Source organism: Canis lupus, chromosome 12 (genome assembly GCF_003254725.2).
Source record: "Canis lupus dingo isolate Sandy chromosome 12, ASM325472v2, whole genome shotgun sequence".
In the NCBI taxonomy this organism is placed as follows: Eukaryota; Metazoa; Chordata; class Mammalia; order Carnivora; family Canidae; genus Canis; species Canis lupus.
Window position 1 is genome coordinate 27,057,861 of NC_064254.1, and position 24,901 is coordinate 27,082,761.

The 24,901-nt window shown below is 35.3% G+C and overlaps 1 protein-coding gene and 1 pseudogene across 1 annotated transcript in view; one reads left to right on the forward strand and one right to left on the reverse strand.

Annotated features, from left to right (window-relative positions):
- The window catches only part of LGSN (lengsin, lens protein with glutamine synthetase domain), a 31,211-nt gene extending 15,820 nt beyond the window's left edge, over positions 1–15,391 (reverse strand). The window contains exons 1-2 of the mRNA XM_025419142.3: positions 15,126–15,391; positions 187–316 (exon numbers count right to left, since the gene is read on the reverse strand). Of these exons, the coding sequence (XP_025274927.3) occupies positions 187–316; positions 15,126–15,293 (298 nt within the window). The 5' untranslated portion in view covers positions 15,294–15,391. The remainder of the gene's footprint in view (positions 1–186; positions 317–15,125) is intronic.
- LOC125752300 (elongation factor 1-alpha 1-like) overlaps positions 1–24,901 on the forward strand; it is a 758,580-nt pseudogene that overhangs the window by 556,845 nt on the left and 176,834 nt on the right.

Here is a 24,901-nt window from a genome sequence, read left to right on the forward strand (position 1 = left end):
ATTTTTATATATTTACGTTATACCCTTACATTTGGTATCTTGTACACTGCCTATGTAGAAATAAATTTTATTCCCTTGTTTTTGCTTCTCCCTTAGATGAAAAGAAAATGTGTTAGGAAAAAGAAAACCAAATAGAGGTTGTCATTGACATCATATATTCCTAAGAGATCATAAGAGCTAAGATACCTTTTGAGTTTGATACATCCATTTCTCCTACTTCAGTTGAAAAAATATGTTGTTTTGTGACTTTCTTTCTTGTTCTTCTTAATTTACTCATCCTGCTGGCTTCAGTCTCATTACCTTCATCTCTCGTATTCTGTAATAATTAATAAACAAAAGGCCAAATAACAGATCATGCACGCAACTAAATTTGGATGTCAAGAAAGCATGGCAATTGCATAGCTAAGTTTTAAAGTGAATATAAGAGATTTTTACAAAGAGGTAAATTTTGTCACTTCCATATGCTCTTGAATAATTCAAAATTTAAAAGTCTAATATTTTGCTTACAGTCTGGATATTCTACAGTCCTTTTATATGTGGTATAGAAGTGTCATTAAATAAATTAAGATCTTGTCCAACTAGTGAAGATTTCTATGTTTATTTTTTACCCTGGGATATTTTATATTATCCATTCCTAAAAATATTTTACCAAATCCATTTCAGCTTCAAAGTCCTCTTTTTATGACTCCCATCTTTTTTTAGGATCTCAAACCTTTTGGCCAGAAGCACAAGTACCTGAAGAATTAGATTTTATTCTCTCTTTTTTCTTACACTCATCCTTATTGTATCTATATTTACTTGAAAAAAAAAAAAAACAGTTGCATTCATAAAATACTATTTTGTATGTGTAAAACAAATATTATACTTAAATAGTTTTATGGCTTGGGAAAACCTAAAAAAACATTTTAAAACAAAATAGCCTTAAAAAAAAATAGCCTAACTTTTACAATCTAGTTCTCATCCTTGACAGAATTCCTTGATAGACCTGTCGAGGACTATTCCCAGCATGAAGCTGGGTGGTGAAGCAGGGGCTGAGGGGTGAAGAGCTCCTGCATCTCTGCACTAACAGTGGGAAGAATCGTCCCTGCAGTCCCAGGACACAAAAGCTAACACTGGAAAAAAAAAAAAAAAAAAAAGAAAAAAAAGAAAGAAAGAAAACAAAAAAAGCTGACATTGCTGTTTTTTGTTTTTTGCAAACCTTTTTTGTAGTTTGAAGGAGGAGGAAAGGAGCAGGGATAGAGTCAATAACTGTAGTCTAAAATGTTTTGAGCTATTGTCTTTTTGAAGAGCAGGTTCTGAAAGGTTCCACATCTGGGAGCAAGTTATAAATATGCGTCCAGAGTGGTTGCTGGGGAACAGCTGCACACATTTGTCGATACCAATTCACTCTCTAAAAGCTAAAATAAGTAAAAAGAATTGAACTTGTATTTATATGTAATTATGATACATTGTTATTATTGTTACTATGTTTAAAAAAGATATTTCATAGGATAAAATCTTTCATGTCATCTTAGAATTTCACATCTTAGAAGATTGTGGTTCCTTTTACCCCAGATAATTTTATATTTGGATGATGTGATACTTCTTGCAAGATATAGTTATTTTTTTCTAGCAGCTTATTATTTAAATATTTTCCCAATACACTTCTCATAGAATTCTGACAGTGATATACTGGCCTTATTGTACATAGTCACTATCTCCAAAATTGCATTGCCAGAAATATACATTATATAATTGTACTTTTTGCTAAGTGTTTTTATAAATAAATGACTCTAGCTTTATTAAGAAGTCTTGTTTAGGGGTGCCTGGGTGGCACAGTCACTTAAGATTCTAACTCCTGGTTTCAGGCTTGAGTCATGAAATAGAGTCCCACATTGGGCAGTGGGGAGTCGACTGTAGGATTCTCTCCCTCTACCTCTTCCCTCCTCACCCCTCGCTTGTGCACTTTCTCTCTGTAAAATAAAATAAATCTTAAAAAAAGTCTTGTTTAGAAATGAAATACTTGGTCAGGTATATAAATATGAAAGGAAATTGAGTAAACTAACATTTGTGTTAACTTTATCCATTAAGGATCCTCTCACATACAAATTAAAGGAATCAAATGAGATAGACTTTCTTTCAGCTTCAAACTCTAACCTCATGCATCTGAGTGGCTCAGTGGTTGAGCATCTGCCTTCCGCTCAGGTCATGATCCTGGGGTCCTGGGATCGAATCCCACGTCAGGCTCCCAGGAGGGAGCCTGCTTCTCCTTCTGCCTATGTCTCTGCCTCTCTCTGTGTGTTTCTCATGAATAAATAAATAAAATCTTAAAAAAAAAAAAAACTCTAGCCTCAATTGAATAACAATGTGCTAAAACTGAGCACTTTGTCAGGCACATTTTTCAGCATAACCCTTAAGGTAACAGAATCTCCATTTTACAAATGAGAAAAGTGAGACCTAAAATAACTTGCCCGAGGCCACAGAAGTGAATGAGATGCAGTTTACAAACAGGTCTTCTAATTTCCAAAATGCCATTCTACTTCCTAAATGCCAGAGATTCAAGTTTAGAGAGGATTCATTTTAATAACGTTCACCTGCTTTCATATAAACCAGATCAAAAGGGAAAGTTTAAGAAAAAAAAAAAAAAGATAATTCACCTCATTACTAACCTGAGATTTTTACCAATTAAAGCCCAAGAACTAAGTCATAATTCATGCCTCTAACTCCATAAAGATGCTCAAAAGAATTTTTTTCAAATTAAGAATACATTTAGTTCAGTCCTTTGAATTATTTTTTATATACAAGGATGATCAAAGTATAGACACAGCTGTAACAGCTGAACCAAATTTATTAGATCCTTGGCTTATCCTGACCCCAGTAGAATGTTTTTGTTCTCCTAAATCTTTCAATTATATTTGGTTACAATATGAATAATATATCAGTAAAAAAGCCAACTAGCCAAGATTCATGAAGTTTGCATTCTAATTCTGACTTTTCCACTGAGTTGCAAGTCCTTCAGGAGCCTTGTCATTTTCATCTGTAAACACTGCTATAAATATAAATATACCCAGCAATTATATTCACAATTTACAAGTATTTTCATAATCAGGCAATATTTTAAATTTAATTTAATACAACAACATCAAAGGAACATTTATTATTGCCTACATTTTGCCAAAGCAGATATAGGTCCATAGAAGTTAAGTGATTTGTTCAAGGTCATATGACAGCCAAGGAAGAATGGGAATTATTTGAGGAGCTTCCCACAGCACTGTACCCAGACAGTTGAACTGGAGGAAATTTCACTTCTATTATATAATGTTATCTGTACAACTGGTAAAACCTTGTTCACTCAACTTCCTCAATTACAGATTTTTTCATTTGCATATTTTTTTATAACTCTTCTCTGTCTAAGGCTTAAAACAACCTTAAGTCACTACCAGCTTTAAATTTCATCAGTCCAAACAGTGAGGACTATGCAAATTGCTATGGTAAGGCAAAGTCAAAGAGATAAAATAAATAAAACATGATATGTTTCATAAACAATCTTACTATTTAGTACAGGCAATAAAGTGTTATAGAAATTGAAGGTTTCCACGTTGCCAAGAAAGAGATATAGGTCGGGGATAGCAAACTCAAATACCAGACAGAAAACAAAGAGACTCAGAGGGCTGGAGAGTGACCACCAAAGCTGACATCTCTCCAGGAAGAAGCCTAACTTGGTTTGAGCCAATCACTGCCGTGACAAACATGGCCCCAGTGTTGCCAGCTTTAGAATGCCAGTGTTGGCAATCTAAGGAATGCCAAAAGTCTGGATTTTGGTGAAATTTTATGATTTTTAAATGTTTAAAGTATAAGTAGGGAATAAAGAAGGAAAGAAAGTTTCTCAACTTCCACCCAGCCAGGTCTCAAAATGACTGGAATACAGTTCAGAATGTGCAGCAGATCTACAGGGGCCTGGTCACAATGATAGCATCAGTGGCCACGTATATTTTCCCTAGCACTGGTATCTAGTGTGGTACTAAGAGATAATGGTCAAAACATTTAACTCTTATTATAGCTGACAAAAATAAAAAACACTTTTATTATATCTACTACATGTCATCTCTCTTCTAAATCCTTTTTATATATCAATTCATTTAGTCTCAAAACAAGCCCTTGAAATAAATATATTCTCATCCTCGTTTTAGATTATGAGGATAACTGAGTCAAAGAAAGACTAATTAACTGGCTCAAAATCACATTTCTCATAATTGGCAAAGATTTGAACCCAGGCAATCGGCTCCAGAGTACAAGCACTTAATGTATCCCTAATGAGTACCATCAGAATATCCCTGCATCACTGCTGGGGTGCTGGGAAGCTAGGGCAAGGTTCTAGAGAGCCCCTACAGAGCCAGATCTTAACTCTTTAGTGGATGGATCATGAAAATGTACAAAGGCCCAAGAGGATTAGTTGGCTAGATACAGAAGTTAGGAGGCTTGGGAGGAGACAAGGGACTCTTATCAGCACCTGTTTACCAACTAGTTTAGAAACTTTTTACCAGATGTGCCTGGGTGGCTCAGTTGATTAAGTGTCCGCCTTTGGCTCAGGTCATGACCTCAGGGTCCTGGAATCCAGCCCCATGTTGAGCTTCCTGCTCAGTGAGGAGTCAACTTTTCCCTCTCCCTCTGCCCTTCTCCCACTCATTCTCTCTCTCTCTATCAAATAAATAAATAAAATCTTTTTTAAAAAATAAAAATAAATTTTTCATCATTTGTCAGGCATTCAATAACATAGTTCCAATTTACAGATCTCCTGGTTGCTCCATCATGTTGGATAAGCAGTGCCTGATGTATATAGTAACTACTAAACAGATGTTAATCCTGATTATTATTACAGAGGCACTGTGCATTACTGGGGATCTCTGTTGGGAAGATATCTCATTCTAGGTTACCACATGCGCCCCTGACTCATGGGAGCTGGCTCTCACTGAGTCAAGCACTAATCCCTTATCTAAAGAGCTCTAGATTTGGGGCACCTAGGTGGCTCAGTGGTTGAGCATGTGCCTTCCGTTCAGGTTGTGATCCCAGGGTCCTTGGATGGAGTCCCACATGGGGCTCCCTGCAGGGAGCCTGCTTCTCCCTCTGCCTATGTCTCTGCCTCTCTCTGTGTGTCTCTCCTGAATAAATAAATAAAATCTTAAAATAAAAATAAACAGCTCTAGATTCTGAACAATAAACTAGAGGAACCCCTCAGAGAGATTAGGGTATGTCAAGCAGTCTGAGGGTCCTCAGAGAGGGTGCTGTGACCTATATACTCATGCTTAGACTCTATAGCACCGCTATTATTAAACAGGCAGACTATTTTACAAATAGTCTTCAGACAGCCAAGGAAACTAGGCCAAGCTTTAAAATGAAGAAAGGACACTTAAGCTGAAGATAGAGGTGAAGTAAACCAGGTTGGAAGAACCACAAGCATAAGCACAGATATTCAATTTCATTTTGATAGCATAACATAAATATGCAAATCTAATTCATGTTTAATTTAGACAATCTCAAAATTCTATGACAACAGGTTGATCCTGACTTGATTTGACATTTCCAATGGAGAAGCTTTTCTCACTTCAGAAATGTTTCTGCTGTCATCCCATTAGAGGACTCCTTTGTCTCATACATGGGACTGGCCTTAAAGAATGTTTCATATCACAAGAATTTTTCACAATTCATGTTTTCCTCATCACATTGTTTCTTTTTGAAAGCTGTTATATGGTTTAGTATAAGTTTGTCATTTTGCATTTCAACTCAGTGGCTTGATCAAATTAACTAAAAGAGGCTTCACCTAAAGGGATCCTGCCAACCATTAAATTTAGACCCTAATTTGACCTAATAAGTTTCCGTTCCATGTATTAACTGGTGTTATTTAGATTCTAAATATCACTGACTTACTCATTTGCTTTTCATTTTTTCTAATGGCTACCTTTTTAATATCAATACTTTAAAAACCTTTGTTTTACCCTTATATACTGGCTATAGTCTGAGGCATAATCATTAATGGATCTACTAAACATTCTGATTTCATTAATGATAAGGGTGTGTGACAAAGAGAGCAAGCCAAAAAGAATCTTATCAAGTTTTAACCTCTGTTAGAAATAATGGGAAAAAAGTATCGATGTTTACCAAATGTAAAAGAATATGAAAATGCCTTCAGTTTCCTTAAAGTGTGCTCTTCAAAGAAAAAGGGGGGAAAATGTATTCAAAATATTTATAGAAGAGATACTTCAAAGAACACAGTGCAAACTTATGTCAACTAATCTAAAAATATCCATACTGATTTACCACTATTTCTTCTGGCAATTTGTTCTAAGGATATAATACAAAATATATAAAGTTATATGTGCATCCAATGCCACCTTTGTTATGATAAAAACTTGAAAGCAGCACACAATGAAGTGGGAAGAGTTAAATACATTGTGATAGTTCTACTCAGTAAATTCACCATTTAAAAATGAATGCTTACATTTCCTATTTTTGTCACCTGGATTACCACAATAGTTACATTGTGGTTCATTCCATTCTCCACTTCTACCCACCCTTCAAGGTACTACCCAGGGTACTTCTTTATTTAAAAAAAAATCTATTTATTTATTTGAGAGAGTGAGTGAGCAGACAGGCAGGAGCAGAGGGAGAGGGAGAAATAGACTCCCCCGCTGAGCAGGAAGCCAGACAGACTCGGGGCTCGATCCTAGGACCCAGGAATCGTGACCTGAGCAGAAGGCAGACACTTAACAGACGGACCCACTGAGGCACCCCACCACGGTGCTTCTTTAAATCACAATTTTGGTCTTATTATTTCTCTGCTTGGGATACTTTCACAATTTTACATCACCTTCAGAAAAAAATTTAAATTAGTATTCTCTGAGGCTCTGCAAAGGCCAGTCTCACTGATCCCTGCAGATTCCGTAGCTGGCCATTTTTATGCACAAACTTTATCTCCATCCATGCAAAACCAGTTTTATCATTCCTCTGACTCACAACCAAAAGGCAATGATTAGCCTAACTATTATGGTTCCTTAAGTGCCAAGAATATGTTTAGGTGTTCTTCTAGAATTAATAATCACTGCAGCTGGGGATCCCTGGGTGGCTCAGCAGTTTAGTGCCTGCCTTTGGTCCAGAGCGCGATCCTGGAGACCCTGGATCGAGTCCCGCACCCCGCTCCTTGCATGGAGCCTGCTTCTCCCTCTGCCTGGCTCTCTCTCTCTCTCTCTATCATGAATAAATAAATAAAATCTTTAAAAAATAATAATAATAATCACTGCAGCTATAAAACATGGAACTACTTATAACCCAAAATGCACTTGGCAATCTAGGATAGAGATCATAATTGATCAGACTATGGTAATGGCTGTAAGGATGGTGAAAATGAGCATACTACAGATATATTTGGGAAGTAAATTTGGCAGTTTGGAGATTGACTTGATATAGGAAGTGCAAGAGATAGAGGGTCAAAGGTGATAGTCAGGTTTCTGACTTGGGAACCTAGAATGAGGAGGAGACCTGAGAGATGAGTTGCTAAGTTCTGTTTTGAGTGCATGGAATGTATGATAATTGTGTCATCTGAAAGCATCCAGCAAGCATTGGCCATGTGGGTCAGAACCCAAAAGATAAAATGGAAGGAAAGAAAACTCCTGAAAGTGCTTGGAATCATTAAGAGAAAGAGCAGAGATTGAGAAAATAAGAGAACAAGATAGAACTGGGAAACAACAATATCTAATAAGTAAATATAGGAATGGAGTCCCAAAAAGTAATCAGAGAAAAAAATGATGAGAAAGGGAAAGAAAATTTGGAGCAGAGTGGTTTCACTGATAGCAAGAGGTAAAGCTGTCTTAAAAGAAGGGAGCACCAATAGGCCTACTACTGAAATGATAAACAAGGTTGGTATTAAGACCAGTTCATTGTATTTTGTGACCCAGGTCACTAGAGGCATTGGTAAAGGCAGGTTCAGTAAAAGAATGTGAGCAGCAGCCAGACTGCAGTGATCTGGGGAGGAATGAGAGGTGCTTAATCCAGGGTCTACACGTGATAAGCACACCAGGAATGTTCTCTACTGCTAAGTGGAGACAGTCCGGACATATAACTCAAAAGTGAAGAAGGAGACAGACAATGACCACTGGAGAAGTACATAGAGGTCTAAGAAAGCTTATGTTGCTTTTAGGAAGAACAGACTTACACACATTTAAATGCTTAATGAAAGGAGTTAATAGAGATACCTGGGTGACTCACTGGTTGAGCGTCTGCCTTTGGCTCAGGTCATGATCCTGGAGTCCTGGGATCAAGTCCTGCATCAGGCTCCCTGTGGGGAGCTTCTCCCTCTGCCTGTGTCTCTGCCTCTCTCATGTGTGTGTGTCTCTCATGAATAAATAAATAAAATCTTAAAAAAAAAGAAGAAAGGAGTAAATAAAGATGTTGAAGAGAGAAAGAAAAAGGATAAAGTGAGGTTCCTGAATTCAAGCAGAAAAGATGGAAACTAGAGTTGCAATGAAGGGATTAACCTTAATATATCCTCCTCTATAAGAGGAAGAAAAGAAGACACAATGCTAGAAGAAAGCAAGAAGAGAAAACTTAAGGAAGAAAGGAAAATTAAGAGGAGAGGAAGGAGGAAATTGTCAACATTTAATGAGTGCTTTTCAGATGACAGAATGGACGATTAAGTTCACCCAGTAAGTGGCAGAATCTGAATGTGAAACTAATTTTAAAACCTCCATCTTTATCTATAGAAAGGTAGCCAGTTATGGAACTTCCAGTTTTCTCTTCTAGGTGAGAGGTGCTCAGACAGTAGAAATATGGAAGACTAAAAATTTAGAGAGAATGGAAATGGTTTGCCATTTGTCATAGCAGAGAATGTGAAAAAAATCAACTCGGGGAAAAAAAATGTTGAGTGCCCCATAGAAATTGGAGACTTTTAAGTTATAGTGGCATCAATCTGCAAGGGTAAATTATTTTTTCTCCAGCAAAACTCTTTCAGAGATGTGAAAAACTCAGGATTGAGGTTTTGTGAGGATACAAACTTAGGAAGACAATGACAAAAAATAGGTTGGAGATATTGACAAGGAAGACTAAAATAATGAAATATGGAATCCAAGATAGATGGAATGGAAAATGAAATCAGGAAAGACTGATAAGAAGAACCCAGTCAACAAATTGGAGTGCCCTAGAAGGTAGCATTTTAGATGTATCATTGAGCTGAGTATATTGACTAGAATAAAATAGGAATTGAGTAAATATTTTTTAATAAAATGAATACAACCAACGCCTACCATGTTGAAATATAAGGCCAGAAGGAAATTTTGACTCAGATCTTTCCTTCATAAATGATTCAAAATTAAATATTTTTGGATGTCCAAAAGGACCTGATGGCGATTCAATTGGTTGATGTAATCAAAACATTTTTTATTACATGGACTCCTTTAGTTTCCCAAGAAGAGCAAAGAGAAAAAGAAGCTCCGCTGATAATAAGATGCTCCACAATGACTCTGTTCCTTTATGCCGTTAATTCTACCTTTTCTTCAATATTTTTTCACTGTATTTAACCTAAAAGCCACACCTTATTTTCAAGTTATAATTATTCCCTTTAAGACAAACTCTTATTTTCTGTTTCCTCATAGTATAATTAAAACATGCTGATATTTCAAAAGAATTTTCTAAATATTAAGGAACAGTATAAAAGAAATAAAAAAGAACCAAAACTACAAAATATCAGTTTTCTGTTGTCTTGGTAATTAAATATGTTTTCTTCTATTTTAATCTGTTGTTTATCCTACTTAAGATCTGTCTGAAGTATTTTCCTTTTAGTTCTCTAGTTCACCAACCAGATAAATAAGCATCATTTGGAAACTTATTTGAAAATTTAGAACACTTCTTCATGGTCTAGTAAGTGATTCACTCTTTCAACCAGGCTGTTTCTGCAAAGTTATGTTAGTCTTATATTAAATCAGAGTCCCTGAGATCATTAAAGACAAGGACCCAAATGAGCACCATTTCCAAACTTTAAAAAAAAGTGAGACACTTTTAGGAAGACTTTACCAACAGATCTACTTATCCCCAACACTAGACCTTCATCTATATATTTTTAAAGAGTTTTAATCCTTAAACTGCATTGCATTTTAGGAAGTTCCATCTAAATACATGGACTCTCTGGAGATTTTTGTTATAATTTGTTCTTTATTACAAATGTAACAATCTTCAATGTAAAAATTCAAAGGTCAGAAACTCATAAAGTAAAATGGAAAACTTAAAAAACAAGAAAAGTCCTCTGTTTCCGTCTAACCTTTAGATTTTTGACAAGCAAATATTTTCAGAAATACTTATCTCCTACTACTACAAATAACTCTTTTTTTTTTACAAATAACTCTTATAATGGCTTATTTTCTGATATAAGTTTAAGAATTGTTTTTAGTGATGATTTAATGTGTCAATATTGATTGGTACTAGACACATTTTGAAATATACCAAAAGTAGTAATTGAAGGGAATAGATACAGTACATTCATACCCCTTGCTGACGGGTGAATACTGGGGCCATCCTTTGTATGAAATTCACTCATTTACTTAACAAATACTTAGTGAATACCTACGAGAGGCCAGTCATAGGTCCGGATGCTCTAAGAGAAATAAAGATGAGCTACTTATTGTTCCATGGAAAATAAATATAATACATGATAGTGGGCATAGGTATACTATACATGAGGAAGCTACTACTAGAACCATCTTCCTGATGAAGCAGCTGAGCCTCTGAAAGTTGCAGTAACTCTTCTGACTTCACACCTAGAAAGTAGCAGAGTCCAAACGTGTAGTTGGAAACTCTTCTTCCATTTTTTTTTTATCCTACTTACATTGGTTATAGGCAACAAAACACTGAAAACTAAAAATGTTGCCTAAAAACTAAATACTGAGCAGATTTATATAAAAGGCAGCAAGAAATTCAAATGTCTTCTTTTTAACTTCACAGTTCAGTATAGAGTTCAGTAGCATCCCTGCCTTTTGAGGTAAAAACTAAGCACAGAAAGGTAAATACAGGTAAATTTCTTGGAAGTTACAGAGAATCCAAATTTTACTTAATAGAATGTCTACAACTGGGATGGGCTATTTGGAAACTTGTCAGGTTTCTCATCCTCAAGCACATCTGTGGAGGGGTTAGAGAGAGTCAAATGTCAGAAATGATTCAGATAGTTTCCAGATCTTCCACCAGAGACACCACTTTTGTAATAAAATAACCTCAATCCAAGTCGGTAGGTTAGATGGAACACTGTTCCACCTATATCTCCACCCTCACCCAAGAATATAGGAGAACTATCGTTATAAAGAGCTTCTATGTGAAAGAAATGTCACAATGTAAATGATGCGGCTGTTCCCACAATGTAAATGATGTGAAGAGCTCTGGATCTCACTTCTGTTTCCAAGAAGATGACAAAATATGCAACAGCAGCAACAAGCCTAGAGCAAATCTCACCTCTGGAGGTAAGGCAATGCAAAATCTGTAACAGAACATTTCATATGAGAAAATTGTGCATAGCCAATAGTTTGAGAAGGAAAATAGTGATTTTATAAATATCTAACAGCATGTTATTTTCACAATACGAAGCTAAATAACAAACGAAGCTAAAATAATTAAGGATCAAATATTTGGTCAATTCCCTGAGCTTGGTGCTAGTACTGGCTTTCTTTTTTTATTGAAAAAGAAATTTCCATATTTTCCAGAGAAATGAAGATTTTTGTCCCTAAATAGGTTCAAAGTAATTTTTGAAGGTTTGGTGATAGGCAGAAAAGCAACACAAAAGCTTCAAAGCTTCAAAGGTGAGAAAAGATTTGTAGAAAAATTTGAATATACATATAGTATATGATATATATTTATGGCAATGGGTTCTATAATACAGTGTGAAGTAAGATCCAAAAACATTATAGAACTGTCAGTGAAGATATCAGCTAATAGGCTGTTGCAGATAAAAATATTGGGCTTCATCAAAAAGAAGATTTTAAATGTGACAGCAAAAGGTGTTCCATCTTTTAGAAAAATATGATGTGCTTATGGCTGGAATACTAAATATAGTTCTAGTCACTGTCCCTAGGAAAATATTAATGGGCTAGAAGTGGATCAATATGTGTTTATTTATATAAATGTATACCACATAGAATTGTTATCATTATCATATAGAAAGGCAAATAAAATTCTACTGTGTAAAAGAAAAAGTGCAAAACTCTTCAAGGCTATAAAAATGAAAACTTAGGGGAGTTATTACTGGTCATCTACAACATAATAAAATATATATGATGAATAATTCCTGTTATTCACTATGTTCTAGGCACTATTCTAAGCACTGAACACATAGTAACTCATTTAATCTCTTTACAAAATCTCTTCCAGTCGATAATATTAACATCCAAATGAAACACAGAGAAATCCAATAATTTGTCCCATCTCACCCAGTTAATAAGTAGTAGAGCCAAGATTAAAACACAGGCCTTCCGGTTTCAAGGAATATACTCTTAACCACTGCATATGAAACACAGACCTAATTTTTAACCTCAAGAGACGTACATAAAGGAAAGTGGATTTGAGGTAAATAAAAACAAATATAAAATGAACTAAAAACCTTGGAATCTAAAAACAAAACTGAATTTTAAGAGACCAAACACATTTAAAATATAAAAACAGAATCAGGAAATCTTTCTAGAGTTGCACAGAGAAGCATAAAGCAAGGAAATTTAGGGTAAATTGGGATAGGGGAATCTCAAGCCTTGAGTCCTGCTTCTAGAAAGTCAGTCATGGCCTCCCACAGAGCTGCATTTAATGCTCCAACACACACACACACACGCACACACATACACATGCACGCATGCACACACAGATGACAGGCTGCAGAACAGAGTGAAACTCTGGTCTGAGCCAGATAGGATCCATTCTTCCTGCAGTATGGAAACATCACCCCTTTGTGTCTACCTGTGCAGGTGTTTTCCTTTGTGTCTACCTCACAGGTATTGAGGCATAAGTATCATCTACAGGGCAGAGAACAGATCTTCCCCAACTCACTTGGCATATTACTCTGCTCAGTATCTCATACATGGCTTTTGACAAATAGATTTTAATTATTATGATGTGCTGCCATTTCCCCTCAATTTGCAACTTCATACACCTGTAGGGTCTACTTTTGGGAATAAGACTGTTTTTTATCTATTTTCTGTTCACTACTGCTAAAAATTTGGCTGGATACATGACTTTATGACATTGTTTTGAATAGAGAATCTCAGTAAAATATTCTTTAGGGAAATACTAAATCTAAGATTAGGAACTATTCATTTTCACTGAAGAGACTCTACTAAAGAATTTGTTCAGGTTGGGGAAGTAATCATCCTGGGAGTTTTCTTCACACATACAGTCTGACCTTTTGATTTATCCAGCCTTTGTTCAGCTGCTGTATTTTTTGCAGTTAACCTCATGCTGCTGCTGCTCACGTTACCAGAACATCTGGTATGGAACAAAATCATTGTCCTTTTCCAGATACTAGTTAATGGAAAATGGAATGTCACACACTATCTCCCTCCCACCTCCCACATTCTTTCTCTTCCTGAGAATATGACTCTACACAGGGCAGCACAAGAGCTATTCAGTGGAGAGTTGGGTCAAGTGGACACCAAGGCTTACTCTTATTACATCTATTAAATATAATGTTCTCTCCCAGTTATCAAGGAACTTTTCCCCAAGAGACAGTGTTTGTCTCTTGCTGTGAAAATCGTGTACTTTAAAACCATATTGCTGGTTTTTCTATTCTCCAATCAACATTGATCTACACTGCTCTTGGGAGACTGTGACTCGTAAGGATTTTCACAAAAAAAGAGTCACCTGGGATCCTTGGCTAAAACTGTAGGAGGTAGGGTTAGGAAACACAGTTTTGCCATAGGATCACAAGTAGTAAAACCTAGACCAAGAAGAAGTCGAATAGTTAGACATCAATATCTCAAAAAGGTAAAGATGTGCATACTAATTACTTTCTCAAAGCCATCAGTTGCAGCTACAAATTTACTTTCAGATAAACTTGTTCTGTTGAACAAACATGTCCATCATTTGATGTCTCAGACAATGACAGGATGATGAACCACAGCTTCTTTCCAGCGAGCCCCTGCTGCACATACTGTTGCCTAGTTTCCTTGTGGAAAGTGCATTTGTTGTCTCCATGAGCATTGCTCATATTCATTAAACATAGCAATGACCCCATTATTCCTTGATCTTCCAGCTTTCTTCTCCACTAGACGGAGGAGTGGATATCAGGTCTATTTTCTCTATGCCACTATTTCAAATACAGTGCATTTCTCTACCACTATGCATTGCACATAACAGTTGTGCTTCTTCTAGTTTATTTTCTTAACTTCATCTAAAGAAAACCCACATCCTCCCAGACTTGACCACAGCATGCCTCCCAGTCTACATTTCAGTCTTTTAGAATGGTCTGTCAAAAATACAAGAGTAGAAGCTGGGTACATACACATTAAAAACTAGCAAGAAATGTTACATGTTGACAAGTGAGTATTTTAATATATTCTAGAGCAGATGAGAGGCTATCACTATTTAAAATGCCATGCTTTTCAATTATAATTTGAAAATGGGTTTTCACCTTTAGCCACTTAACCTCAAAGCATTTTTATTACAATGAGACAAAAGCTTTGAGAAAAACAAAGATTGGGCTCTTAATAACAACCAACATAGGCATAGAAGAAATTTATAGCATCCTTATGCTTCTGAAACCCAGTGCGTAATGAAGTTATTTTCAATAATCGTTCAAACTAAGTGAGCTTTTCTAATGCAAATTCTGAATTTAGTTTTTATTATATTTATAAACTCAATACATAGTGGAGGAGAGTTTCTTCACAAACTTCTCCAAAGCAGACATAAAGCAAGCATAATCATGCTGCCCTTATTCATACTGGCACTCAAATAGATGACATAGAATAATAAAAATCTTTACTGTCAGTATTTTGGTAAATAACATTTTAACTATTAACTTCATACCTCCTGCAGAAGGTCCCCTTCATCATTCATCTCACACTTTTTTATTTAAGTCGACTTTGGAAACCACAATATGCCCAACAAATGCATTCAACATGTATTTATATGTATACCTGAAACAAACACTGCAGATGATGAATTCCATGGAGGCTCTTTCCAGAGTGGTCTGGCAGGTAATAAAAGATAAACACCAGACTCTGATGTGTCATGCCCAAGGCACTAGAAGAGTCAAATGACAAATGCTGGAAATGCACTAGAAGAGTCAAATGACAAATGCTCATTTATGCCTGACTCCCTACAAACAAAGGACATTACAATGCTTAAAACTGTGTTGATTGACTTTTTCTCCAACATACTGAATTTTGTTATATAACAATTGTATTCTAGAATGAAATCTATTGTTAGATTCAGATGATGAAACCTGTATTAGACAACTATGCAATCACGGTCCACAGACAAAACACAAATGGAAAAACACAGCTGTAAGTGACCCAGATTTGTACCAATGGCAAAGATCCACTCATTTGTAGTTCCTATTTTTCTTTTCCTTTCTTTTCTAGGGTCCCTTCTAGCCTCTAAATTAATTCTGGTCCTTCATTATATAACAAAACCCATCTTTCTTTAGCCTTTCTAATTCTACAAATGTCAGCCTCTGACAAACCCCAGCCCTTCCCAGCTGGCCAGGGGGAACATACAATGATCTACAGGTTACCCTATATGGTCCTAGGAACAATCCTAACTCAGTCAGAGAGAACAGGGAATGCTTTTTCAATGAAATTACATTTCTGCTGCCTTCAATTGTGACTTTAAGTTGGTGGAAGAGGGTAGAGGGTGTTTCTAAATCAAATCAAATCCTTTCTAAGCATTTTCCATGTTTGAGTGTACAGTCTTCCATAGCTGATCACTTCATTCCTGGACTTTGGCCTGAGGAAGCTCAGGCCAGCACTCCAGCCCAGCATCCAGGCCTAACTCCCTTGTTCTATTTCCACAATAGCTTAGTTATTATTTTATGTTTGTTGTAGTCAACTCTACTTTTTCATTTATTTCTTTTTTTTTCACTTATTTCTTTACTCATCTTTCCACCTGCCTTTATCTTTGTGTCTCTTTTCTACATTATAAATTTCAGTATCTTCTTAGTTTGCCCTCTGTGTCTACTTCTAATCAAACCATAAGATAGAATTCAAACACACTGTTTATAACAGAAGCTATACTGCTGATAAGTTTTCTTCTCTGTTCTTAATTACAAAACTTAGTATATAAAAAGTTTTTCATTTCTCTCCTAAAACTTAAAAAATCAAATTGGACTTGTTTACCTAATTACTTTATGTTGATTTTTCATAATTTGATCCAAATCCAAATGTCAATACTAATTTTCTTAATAAACTTTAATAAATCAAGACAAAGTAAAAAAATTATAGCTGAAATTTTCAGATAATCAATATTATTTATATGAAATATAACAACTTACATACTGTTTACATCCATAACCATACTCTCTTTCTTTAACCCTCCAATTAATCATCAATTCTTATTCTAATAAACAAGGTAAAATGAAAATATTGTTGTATCATAAAACAGGGAGTTGGTACATTTCTGAAAAATAAGTCAGATAAATAGTTAAGTCTTAGTAAGTTGTTAGACCTTCTTTATTATTCATTATATGAGACTTTTCATGTCACATGCAAAGCAGTTTTACCTGCCCAATAGTGGCACAAACTGCACACCATATGTCAGAGAGATCTTAATTCAGAGATTCTAATTTCCAATGACAATCTATTCATTGATCATCTTTCCAATTTTGTTGTATTCAGTAGACCTGTAACTCATCATTTCTGACCTCCCAGTCAAATTGCTTTAGACTCTCCTCACTCTAAACCTCAAGATTAGCTACTTTAACAAGTCGCCTCCACGACTGCTTCCACTTGTCTAGTTGTATACTTACTAAAAATTAATCATAGTTATTTTCAAAATTTCTTATCTTAATTGCACTAGTTATTGCAAATATGCAGTTTAATTAAATATTATATAAACTAATACAAATAAAGATAGTTAACATTGCTTCAAAGCTAAGATGAACATTTTACAAAGACTTGAAAATGATACAAGTCTTAGTTTGTTATGTTTAAAAAAATACCATTGCCTAGGTAGTTTATAAATTATAAAAATATATTTCTTATAATTCTAAAGGCTAAGAAGTCCAAGATCAAGACACTACAGATTCAATGTCTGGTGAGGGCCTACTTCCTGGTTCATAAATGGTAGTCTTCTCATTGCATCCTCAAATAGAGCTTTCTGGAGTCTCTTTTAGGAGGGTACTAATTCCATTCATGAAGGATTCAGTAAATAGCAGTACATGTATAATAAAAAATTGTTGCTAAATTCTGTTTAGGTAATACACCTGTAAAAAAATAAGATAATTTATTAAAGTATAGAATTTTCTTTTGGTTTATCCTAAGATCTTACATCACTAAATAAGTAAATAATCTTCTATTATTCTTATATGAGGCACTATGATAACAGTTTATGCAAGAAAGACAATATGAGATTCAAATCAGTGAATATATACTCAAAACAAGGTATTTATCCCAAATCAATAGATTGGATGATAAATGTATAATTATATGACTTAAGTTAAAAGAGTATCTTCAGATAAGTACTCCTTTTTAGGGTACTTTATTTCAGCTGACTTTCCTGATCAATCAACCAATTTTCCACTGATTGTTTAAGATAAAAGATCTTCTTTATCTTTACAAACTTTTCTTTAAAAAGTGGATGAGGGCTTTTGGAGAGAGATGCCAGATATAACACCTGCATTTACTTTTGCTAGCTAAAAAAAAAAAAAAAAAAGAGGGAGAGAGAGAGAGAGTGAAAATCTAACTAAAGGGCATAAGTGAAAAAGAAAATGGAAATGGGGACAACAGAAAAAAGATTTGGGTGGTAGAAAGTATGTAGACAAATTGTAGGAAATGTTTAATAAACCACAGAAAGCTAATTCTAAATAATCAGTGAGAAAAGTCAAGAAACAATGCAATGTGCATTGTAGAACTTTCCAGAAATAAGAGAAAAAAGACAAAGAAATGAAAGAATAAGATCAAAGGGACTGAAAAAGAAAAAGATGACCAATCTAGGAGGTTTGACATATGAATAATAAGTTTCAGAAAAAAAGAAAATAGAGGAAAAATAGAGGGGAACCTATCTTCAAAAATAATCATTTCCCAGAATTGAAGGGCATGAGTTTCCAGAATGAAAAGGTATGCTGAATAATTAGCTAAATGGATTAAAATTCCTACACATCAAGACTCATTATCATAAAATTTCAAAACTCTAACACATACAATATATGAAGAATCCAAAAGAACCCAGACTTCTTAATGGCAACACTGGAAACTAGAAAACAATGGAGAAAAGATTTTGAAATTCTGTAGAGAAACACTTAACCCATTATTCTATATTGAATCAAAACTATCAATCAAATAAACAAAATTAAGGCATATTTCACATGTTTCACATATGATTTATATACCCTTTCTCAGAAAACTAATGATGGATATATTTTTCCAATAGAGGAAACCAATACAGTAGAAAACCATAGATCCAAGTAACAGCAGATCCAACATGGGAGACAGTAAAGTGAATCTCCAGGAAATTGATAGGTAAAATCTCAGAACAACAGCTGAATATCAAGAGTACAAAAAAAAAAAAAAAAAAATCACATGGCTCAACTGTGTATAGCTTTACATAATCATGATAATGTAGATACGAAATATTGATTTTAATAACATTACAATGCTTTGTTAGGACAACTGTGGGAATTGAAATTTTGCATTTCAATTGTATTTAGGGAGAAGAAAGGAGAGAACTAAATCCTCATTCATCCAAAGTGAGAAGTCCATAGTTAATGCCAAAAGCTTAAAGATGAGTAAACAGTAATATAAGTGCAATTTTTAGATATACTGAGTTAAAAAGATCCAGCTAAAGAAATTGAGATTAGATGTCTTGGGAAGGGAAACAGAAGTGCGATGAGGAACTGCTCGATGCTTGAATCCATGATCTTTAATAAACATGAAAATTGGTGTGTGGAGGAGGGGTGAATTGCTGATATTCATTCTTGAAAAGGCAGCTCTTCCAATTGTGTTTACGTGATTTTTCTTTCTTCTTCTTTTTTGCTTTTTGGTAAAAAGTCTTATGTAATTTCTTTATGTACAATTAGTCACTTTATCCCTTCACGTAAGTTTATATAGTGTTTCCCATATGGTAGAGTATTTTACCTGTCTTTATATCCCCCATCTACACTGTGAGTTTCTAGAGGGTTTGGATTCTATTTTGTAACTTGAGCACCTGGAACACTGCCTATTTCATAATAAGACATCAATATACTTTTGTTGAATGAATGAGGTGTGAGAGAGACTGAGTTTATTGTTTAGGGAAAAAATGCCACACTCCTGTTATGAGAATTAAGTATATATTGCCAAAAAAACAGATAGACTCTTTTGCCATTCTAAATAAAATTTTTATGATAACTCAGTCTCAAATGATAACCTCTATGCTCCAGTCATTCACTGTAGCCACTGAAGATAACATGAGTGCCTTCTTTCTATTAAAGGACTGAAAACATCTATTTTCAGACATCTGCACCCAGAAGTGACAATTTATATTCAAGATTATGATTATGTTTTAGGTAAAGTCAAAGCCCTTCATATAATTTATATACCAAACACTTGAGTGTTCTCTGACCAGTTTGCTGCTTTAGAAAATAATATGTATTATTTCAGATTTGTTGAGAACCTCTACAGGGTACTCAGTTAAGAAGATTCACAAACTGGGATGCCTGGGTGGCTCAGTGGTTGAGCGTCTGCCTTTGGCCCAGGGCGTGATCCTGGAGTCCCAGGATCGAGTCCCACATCAGGCTCCCTGCATGCAGCCTGCTTCTCCCTCTGCCTGTGTCTCTGCCTCTCTCTGTCTCTCATGAATAAATAAAATATTAAAAAAAAAAAAGAAGATTCACAAACTGAACACAATATTCTCACCACATTGCCTCCTAGACAGTAGACAGAGTTAAGGATAAGTTGTATATTCTCCTTGAATCTAGATGATTTATGAATAATTTTTTCTGCAAAATAGATAGAATTATAATCTACATACAAAATATTAAAAAATAAAGACAGTAGACTCTAATAGGGCCAAACCTCATTTCAAAAATTTGATTTCCATTGTGTTCTGGCTGTTATAAAGGATGGAAGATGATAATCTAAATGGTATATTTCTCATGTGCACTGGTATATCACAAACAAATTTCTGATGGCATCATAAATTTTATTTTTTTAAAGATTTTATATAAATAAACTCATGTTTATTTATTCATGAGAGACAGAAAGAAAGAGAGAGGCAGAGACACAGGCAGAGGGAGAAGCAGGCTCCATGCAGGGAGCCCGACTTGGGACTCAATCCCGGGACTCTAGGATCACGCCCTGGGCTGAAGGCAGGTGCTAAATCACTGAGCCACCCAGGGATCCCCTGGCATCATAAATTATAAAGTAATATGTCTTTAATTAAGCAAACATACTTAAAAAAAGAAGCAAATAAAAAAAAAAAACCTTCCAAAAATACCTTTTTTTGGGCCCACTAATTGCACTTCTTCAATGAAAGCCCTTTTACTGATATAGTGCGTTTCAATCTCTTTACTTTGGAACTGTGACCTAGATGAAGCTGAAGAGCCCACATTGTTTCCTCTACTCCTGTTGTAAAAGTTTGTAATCATGACAAAAGCTTTAGGAATTTTACAAATGTTTAACCCTGCTACAACATTGTAGTAGATAAAATAAGACACACTCATATACTTCTTTGTGTGTGCAAGCGAAAATCTAAGTGCTTCACAGATGCTAACTCATTTGATCTCTCCAAAATTAATGAGTTACTATTATTACCCCCATTTCACAGATGGAGTAACTAAGGTACATATATCTTATGTATCTTGCTGAAGCTCCACAGCCTTAGTGGCAACACCAGCTTCCAAACTCTAATAGCTCCAAAAGTCCACAGTCTCAACCACAAGGACAAGATGGGAAGGGACTCAAGCTTAAAAGAACACAGTTCCCAAGAAAGCATTAATATATCCATAAAGTTAAAGTGAGGAATCTTTAATAATCCTTGTCTCTTTGCATTTATGCAAACCTATCGGGAGCCTTATGGGTTAAAGGAAACTCTGCTGGTATCCTCTTATTTCCCTTATACATATTGATGTGCATATATTTAACGTCCTTTTGGAAAATTCTCATTTTTTTGCTAGTCCACTTAATCATCCCTTTATTCATGATGCAGTCCAGCACATGTGTGGTGAATAGCTGCATCACAGGCTAACTATGCAGGCAGCTACCACAATCACTTGTTGTGCATGGATAAATGGTATATAACCAACCCTGTGATATTAGCAGGAGATACATTAAAAGTCTTATTATTATAAAAATCAGTTTTCAAGAAACCAAATGTTAGTAACAGGTTTAAGAGATAGATAGGGAAAAGCAATGAATTGTCAGAAGTCCATATTCAATATTTCTCATTCACAAGCACTTGTTCAATACCTACAATATCAGGCAAATGATTATAGCCACTGAGCCATGAATGTAAGATTCAAGTCTTTTCCCTACCCCTCTTCTGAGACAACATATGGGAAGACTGTTCAACTCGAGTACTTCTCTTGCCAAAAAGAGGTAATCTAATTGAGTGGATCCAGAAAAGAGTGGCTAAAATGATTAAAGGAATGATGGGATTCGTTTTATGAGAACAGATTGCAGAAGCTAAAGTTTACTAAGTACCAACCAGGGGAAATAGTGGGTTGTTTACCACTAAGTTACTGCCTTCTGATGAATTATTTAACAGGACTGGAGGAGCAAAAGATGCAAATTAAGTACAAGATCAAACCTATTCTTTCAATGTAGAAGAAACAGTGGGAGAAAATGAAAACCATAATAATTCTGGTTTCATTTCATGTTTATGTATATTATATGTTACAAGACAATGTATGAGACACAAAGTTCTTGCCTTCCCAGCACTAACTGCTAAAGAAATAGAATAAAACATGCCCAATGTGACTAAGGGCCTAGGTGATTTGTGAGAATGATTACTGAATACAGAGGAGAGAATAGTCTTTTTTACCACCTCCATCCATCACAAAATCATAGTTTAGGGTCAGCGGGAGGCCTTGACAACAGTGACAAAGGATACTTCCACCTGTCTTTCTCCAGATTTGTGGTTGTTCTAGAAGCTGCATGGGTTTGCTCCTCTTTCATATGTACCTGTTGAAGAGAATGTGGCCAAATATTGTGAAGAGCAATATTTGGGCTTTCAGTAGTTCTGGAACTCCTGATCAGAACAGCTTCCTGTAGTCCCCTCCACCTACCCCGTCCCCAATTCTCCCCAATTCTGCCTAGAAACAATTCATCTTCTAAAGAAACAGTAGATCTGTTTACAGGATTGAGATTTAAAACCTATCATTAAAAATAAATAGTTTGGGTAGAGCTGAGTAGAAGATCAGTGATTTCATGAATGTGCAGAAAAACACACTGCCGGGGTGGGGGAGATCCTGGGTGCCTCAGTCAGTAAGATAGCCAACTCTTGATTTCGGCTCAGGTCATGATCTCGGGGTCCTGAGATCAATCCCCACATTGTGTTGGGCTCCACACTCAGTTGGGAGTCTACTTCAAGATTCTTCCCTTTCCTTTTCCCTCTGCCCTTCCCCCCGTACTTGCTCACTCTCAAACAAACAAACAAATCTTTAAAAAACACACACATAAGCAGGAGATCGGAGGATTTTGTTGTTGTCCTTTTCATTTACTCTGGAAAAAGAATTTCTCCTATCATCTGATCCTTCTATAAATTCAATTAAGCAGTAAGTACTAAATAATGCAACTCCCTAAAAAAAGTATATGACAATTATGTAGAGTTGGTAAAATTAAAAAAAAAAACTAGTTCAAAATCATTTAATACAGCATTCTCAATTATTATTCATATATTTAGCCAAACTCCATAAAGTTAAATGAAGTCGATCGTGAATGTAGGAGCATGAAATCTGAGTTCCAAGGCACATAAGGAGCTTGCATTCACATATAATGAGCTAAAAATTACTCCAAAACAACCAGAGCTCTATTTAGAAAAAGAAGGGCAGTGTCATAGAATACATTTTTATAACACCATTAATTTAATAAATTTGATAGCGTTGTCCATGTGTCCTTCTCTTACTAATGTCCTTCCAAATATTAGGACAGTGCTTAAAAATTATTGGCAATTCTAAAATCTTTCATTTATGTAGATATGTCATTCAGTATTTAGCATATTTCAAAATAGAATAGTGATGAACATGCTAAATATTAACATAAAAATATATTTACAAGAAAAATAACTATATTCTCCAAAACATAAAAAAGAAGCTTGCCACCATTTTATATTTTTGCAAATCTTTTTTAATATCTAGAAGTCAAAACTCACTAGAATCTCATCTCTGCTTTTGCATTCATTCCATTGCAGTACTACATGCCATGCAGCCTCTGAATAACTCCACTCTACACTCATGAGAGAATGAGAATGAAAAAGACAAATAACATCTTACCACAGAAATAATTTTGACTTCATAGTCTCCTCAAAGGGTCTGAGGGGATCCCTGGACCACACTGAGAACTGCTGCTATAAGGGAACAGCCAGCAGATTAAAGACCTGAGTTCAAATAAAGCCTTGTTCCTTAAAGGCACATCACCTAATTTGCTTGATCTTGGCTTCTTTGCAAAATGAGGATTGAGGTAAGATGATGTCTCAGATTCTTCCCGTATTTATGCTCCCTGTGGTGTATTCCAGGTTTTATGTAAACCCTTCACTTTCATGCTGTAATTGCCTATAGTAGAAAATTGACCTTATAAATTAATTCCAACTAAGCACCTAGCATGAGTAGCCCAGGTAAGAATTAGAACATTTCCGTGTATCGGGCATAGGGAATAATAAAAAAAAATGAAATAAAAATAAAATGATGGAATTCCTAAACACAAGATGGTATCTGAAACAAATAAAGGACATTATTGGAAAAACTGGTGAAATACAAATAAATTTTCTAGTTAATAGTATTGTGCCAAGATTAATTTCTTAGTTTTGATAAATGTTCTATGGTTATGTAAGATGCAAACATAAGAGGAAGCTTGGAGAAGAGCATGCTGGAACTCTGTACTATTTTTGAAAGTCCTTTGTAAATTTAAAATTATCTTAAAAAATAAACAAGATGGCATGGAGAGCAGCACTGTGATATCACTGTGACTGAGCTGAGGGCAGAGGGGTAGAGATGCCCTGCAGATCCCTCCAGAGCTGCCATCTGCTCTTCAGGCCCTCACCATCTCCTCATCATTTTTTAAGAACCCCAAAGAGAACAAAAGTAGTCCAGTGCATCAAGAACATAATGTGAAATCTCATAAAGGAATTCAATGTTTAGAAAAATGATTAAAACTGGGATATTTTAAATGCTATTATCAGTGAATGGTAAAAGTACAAATATTCAATTTGCTATTTGCTTTATCAATTCAGTTAGATTCATAATGAGCATTGTTTACTCATAACCTCTTATGGATATTGATGCTGTTCTGTTTCATTTTGTTTACTGCCTAGAATCTAAAACACATCTTGTGTTTGGGGGGAAAAGAGACCTATGTTGAGAATGTTGGTGGAAACAACAGACCAATTCTCACTACAGAGGCTAAAAATACTAGATTCTCACATTTCAAACCCTACAGTTAACCTGTATGCACCTCATCTAGAAACAGGTATTTGTCTTCTGCTCAGCCAATCAGACAGAACTAAAAAACTCTCAGTCCAAAGCTATTGGACAAAGGAGCAGGGACAGGGAAGACTTCTCTGT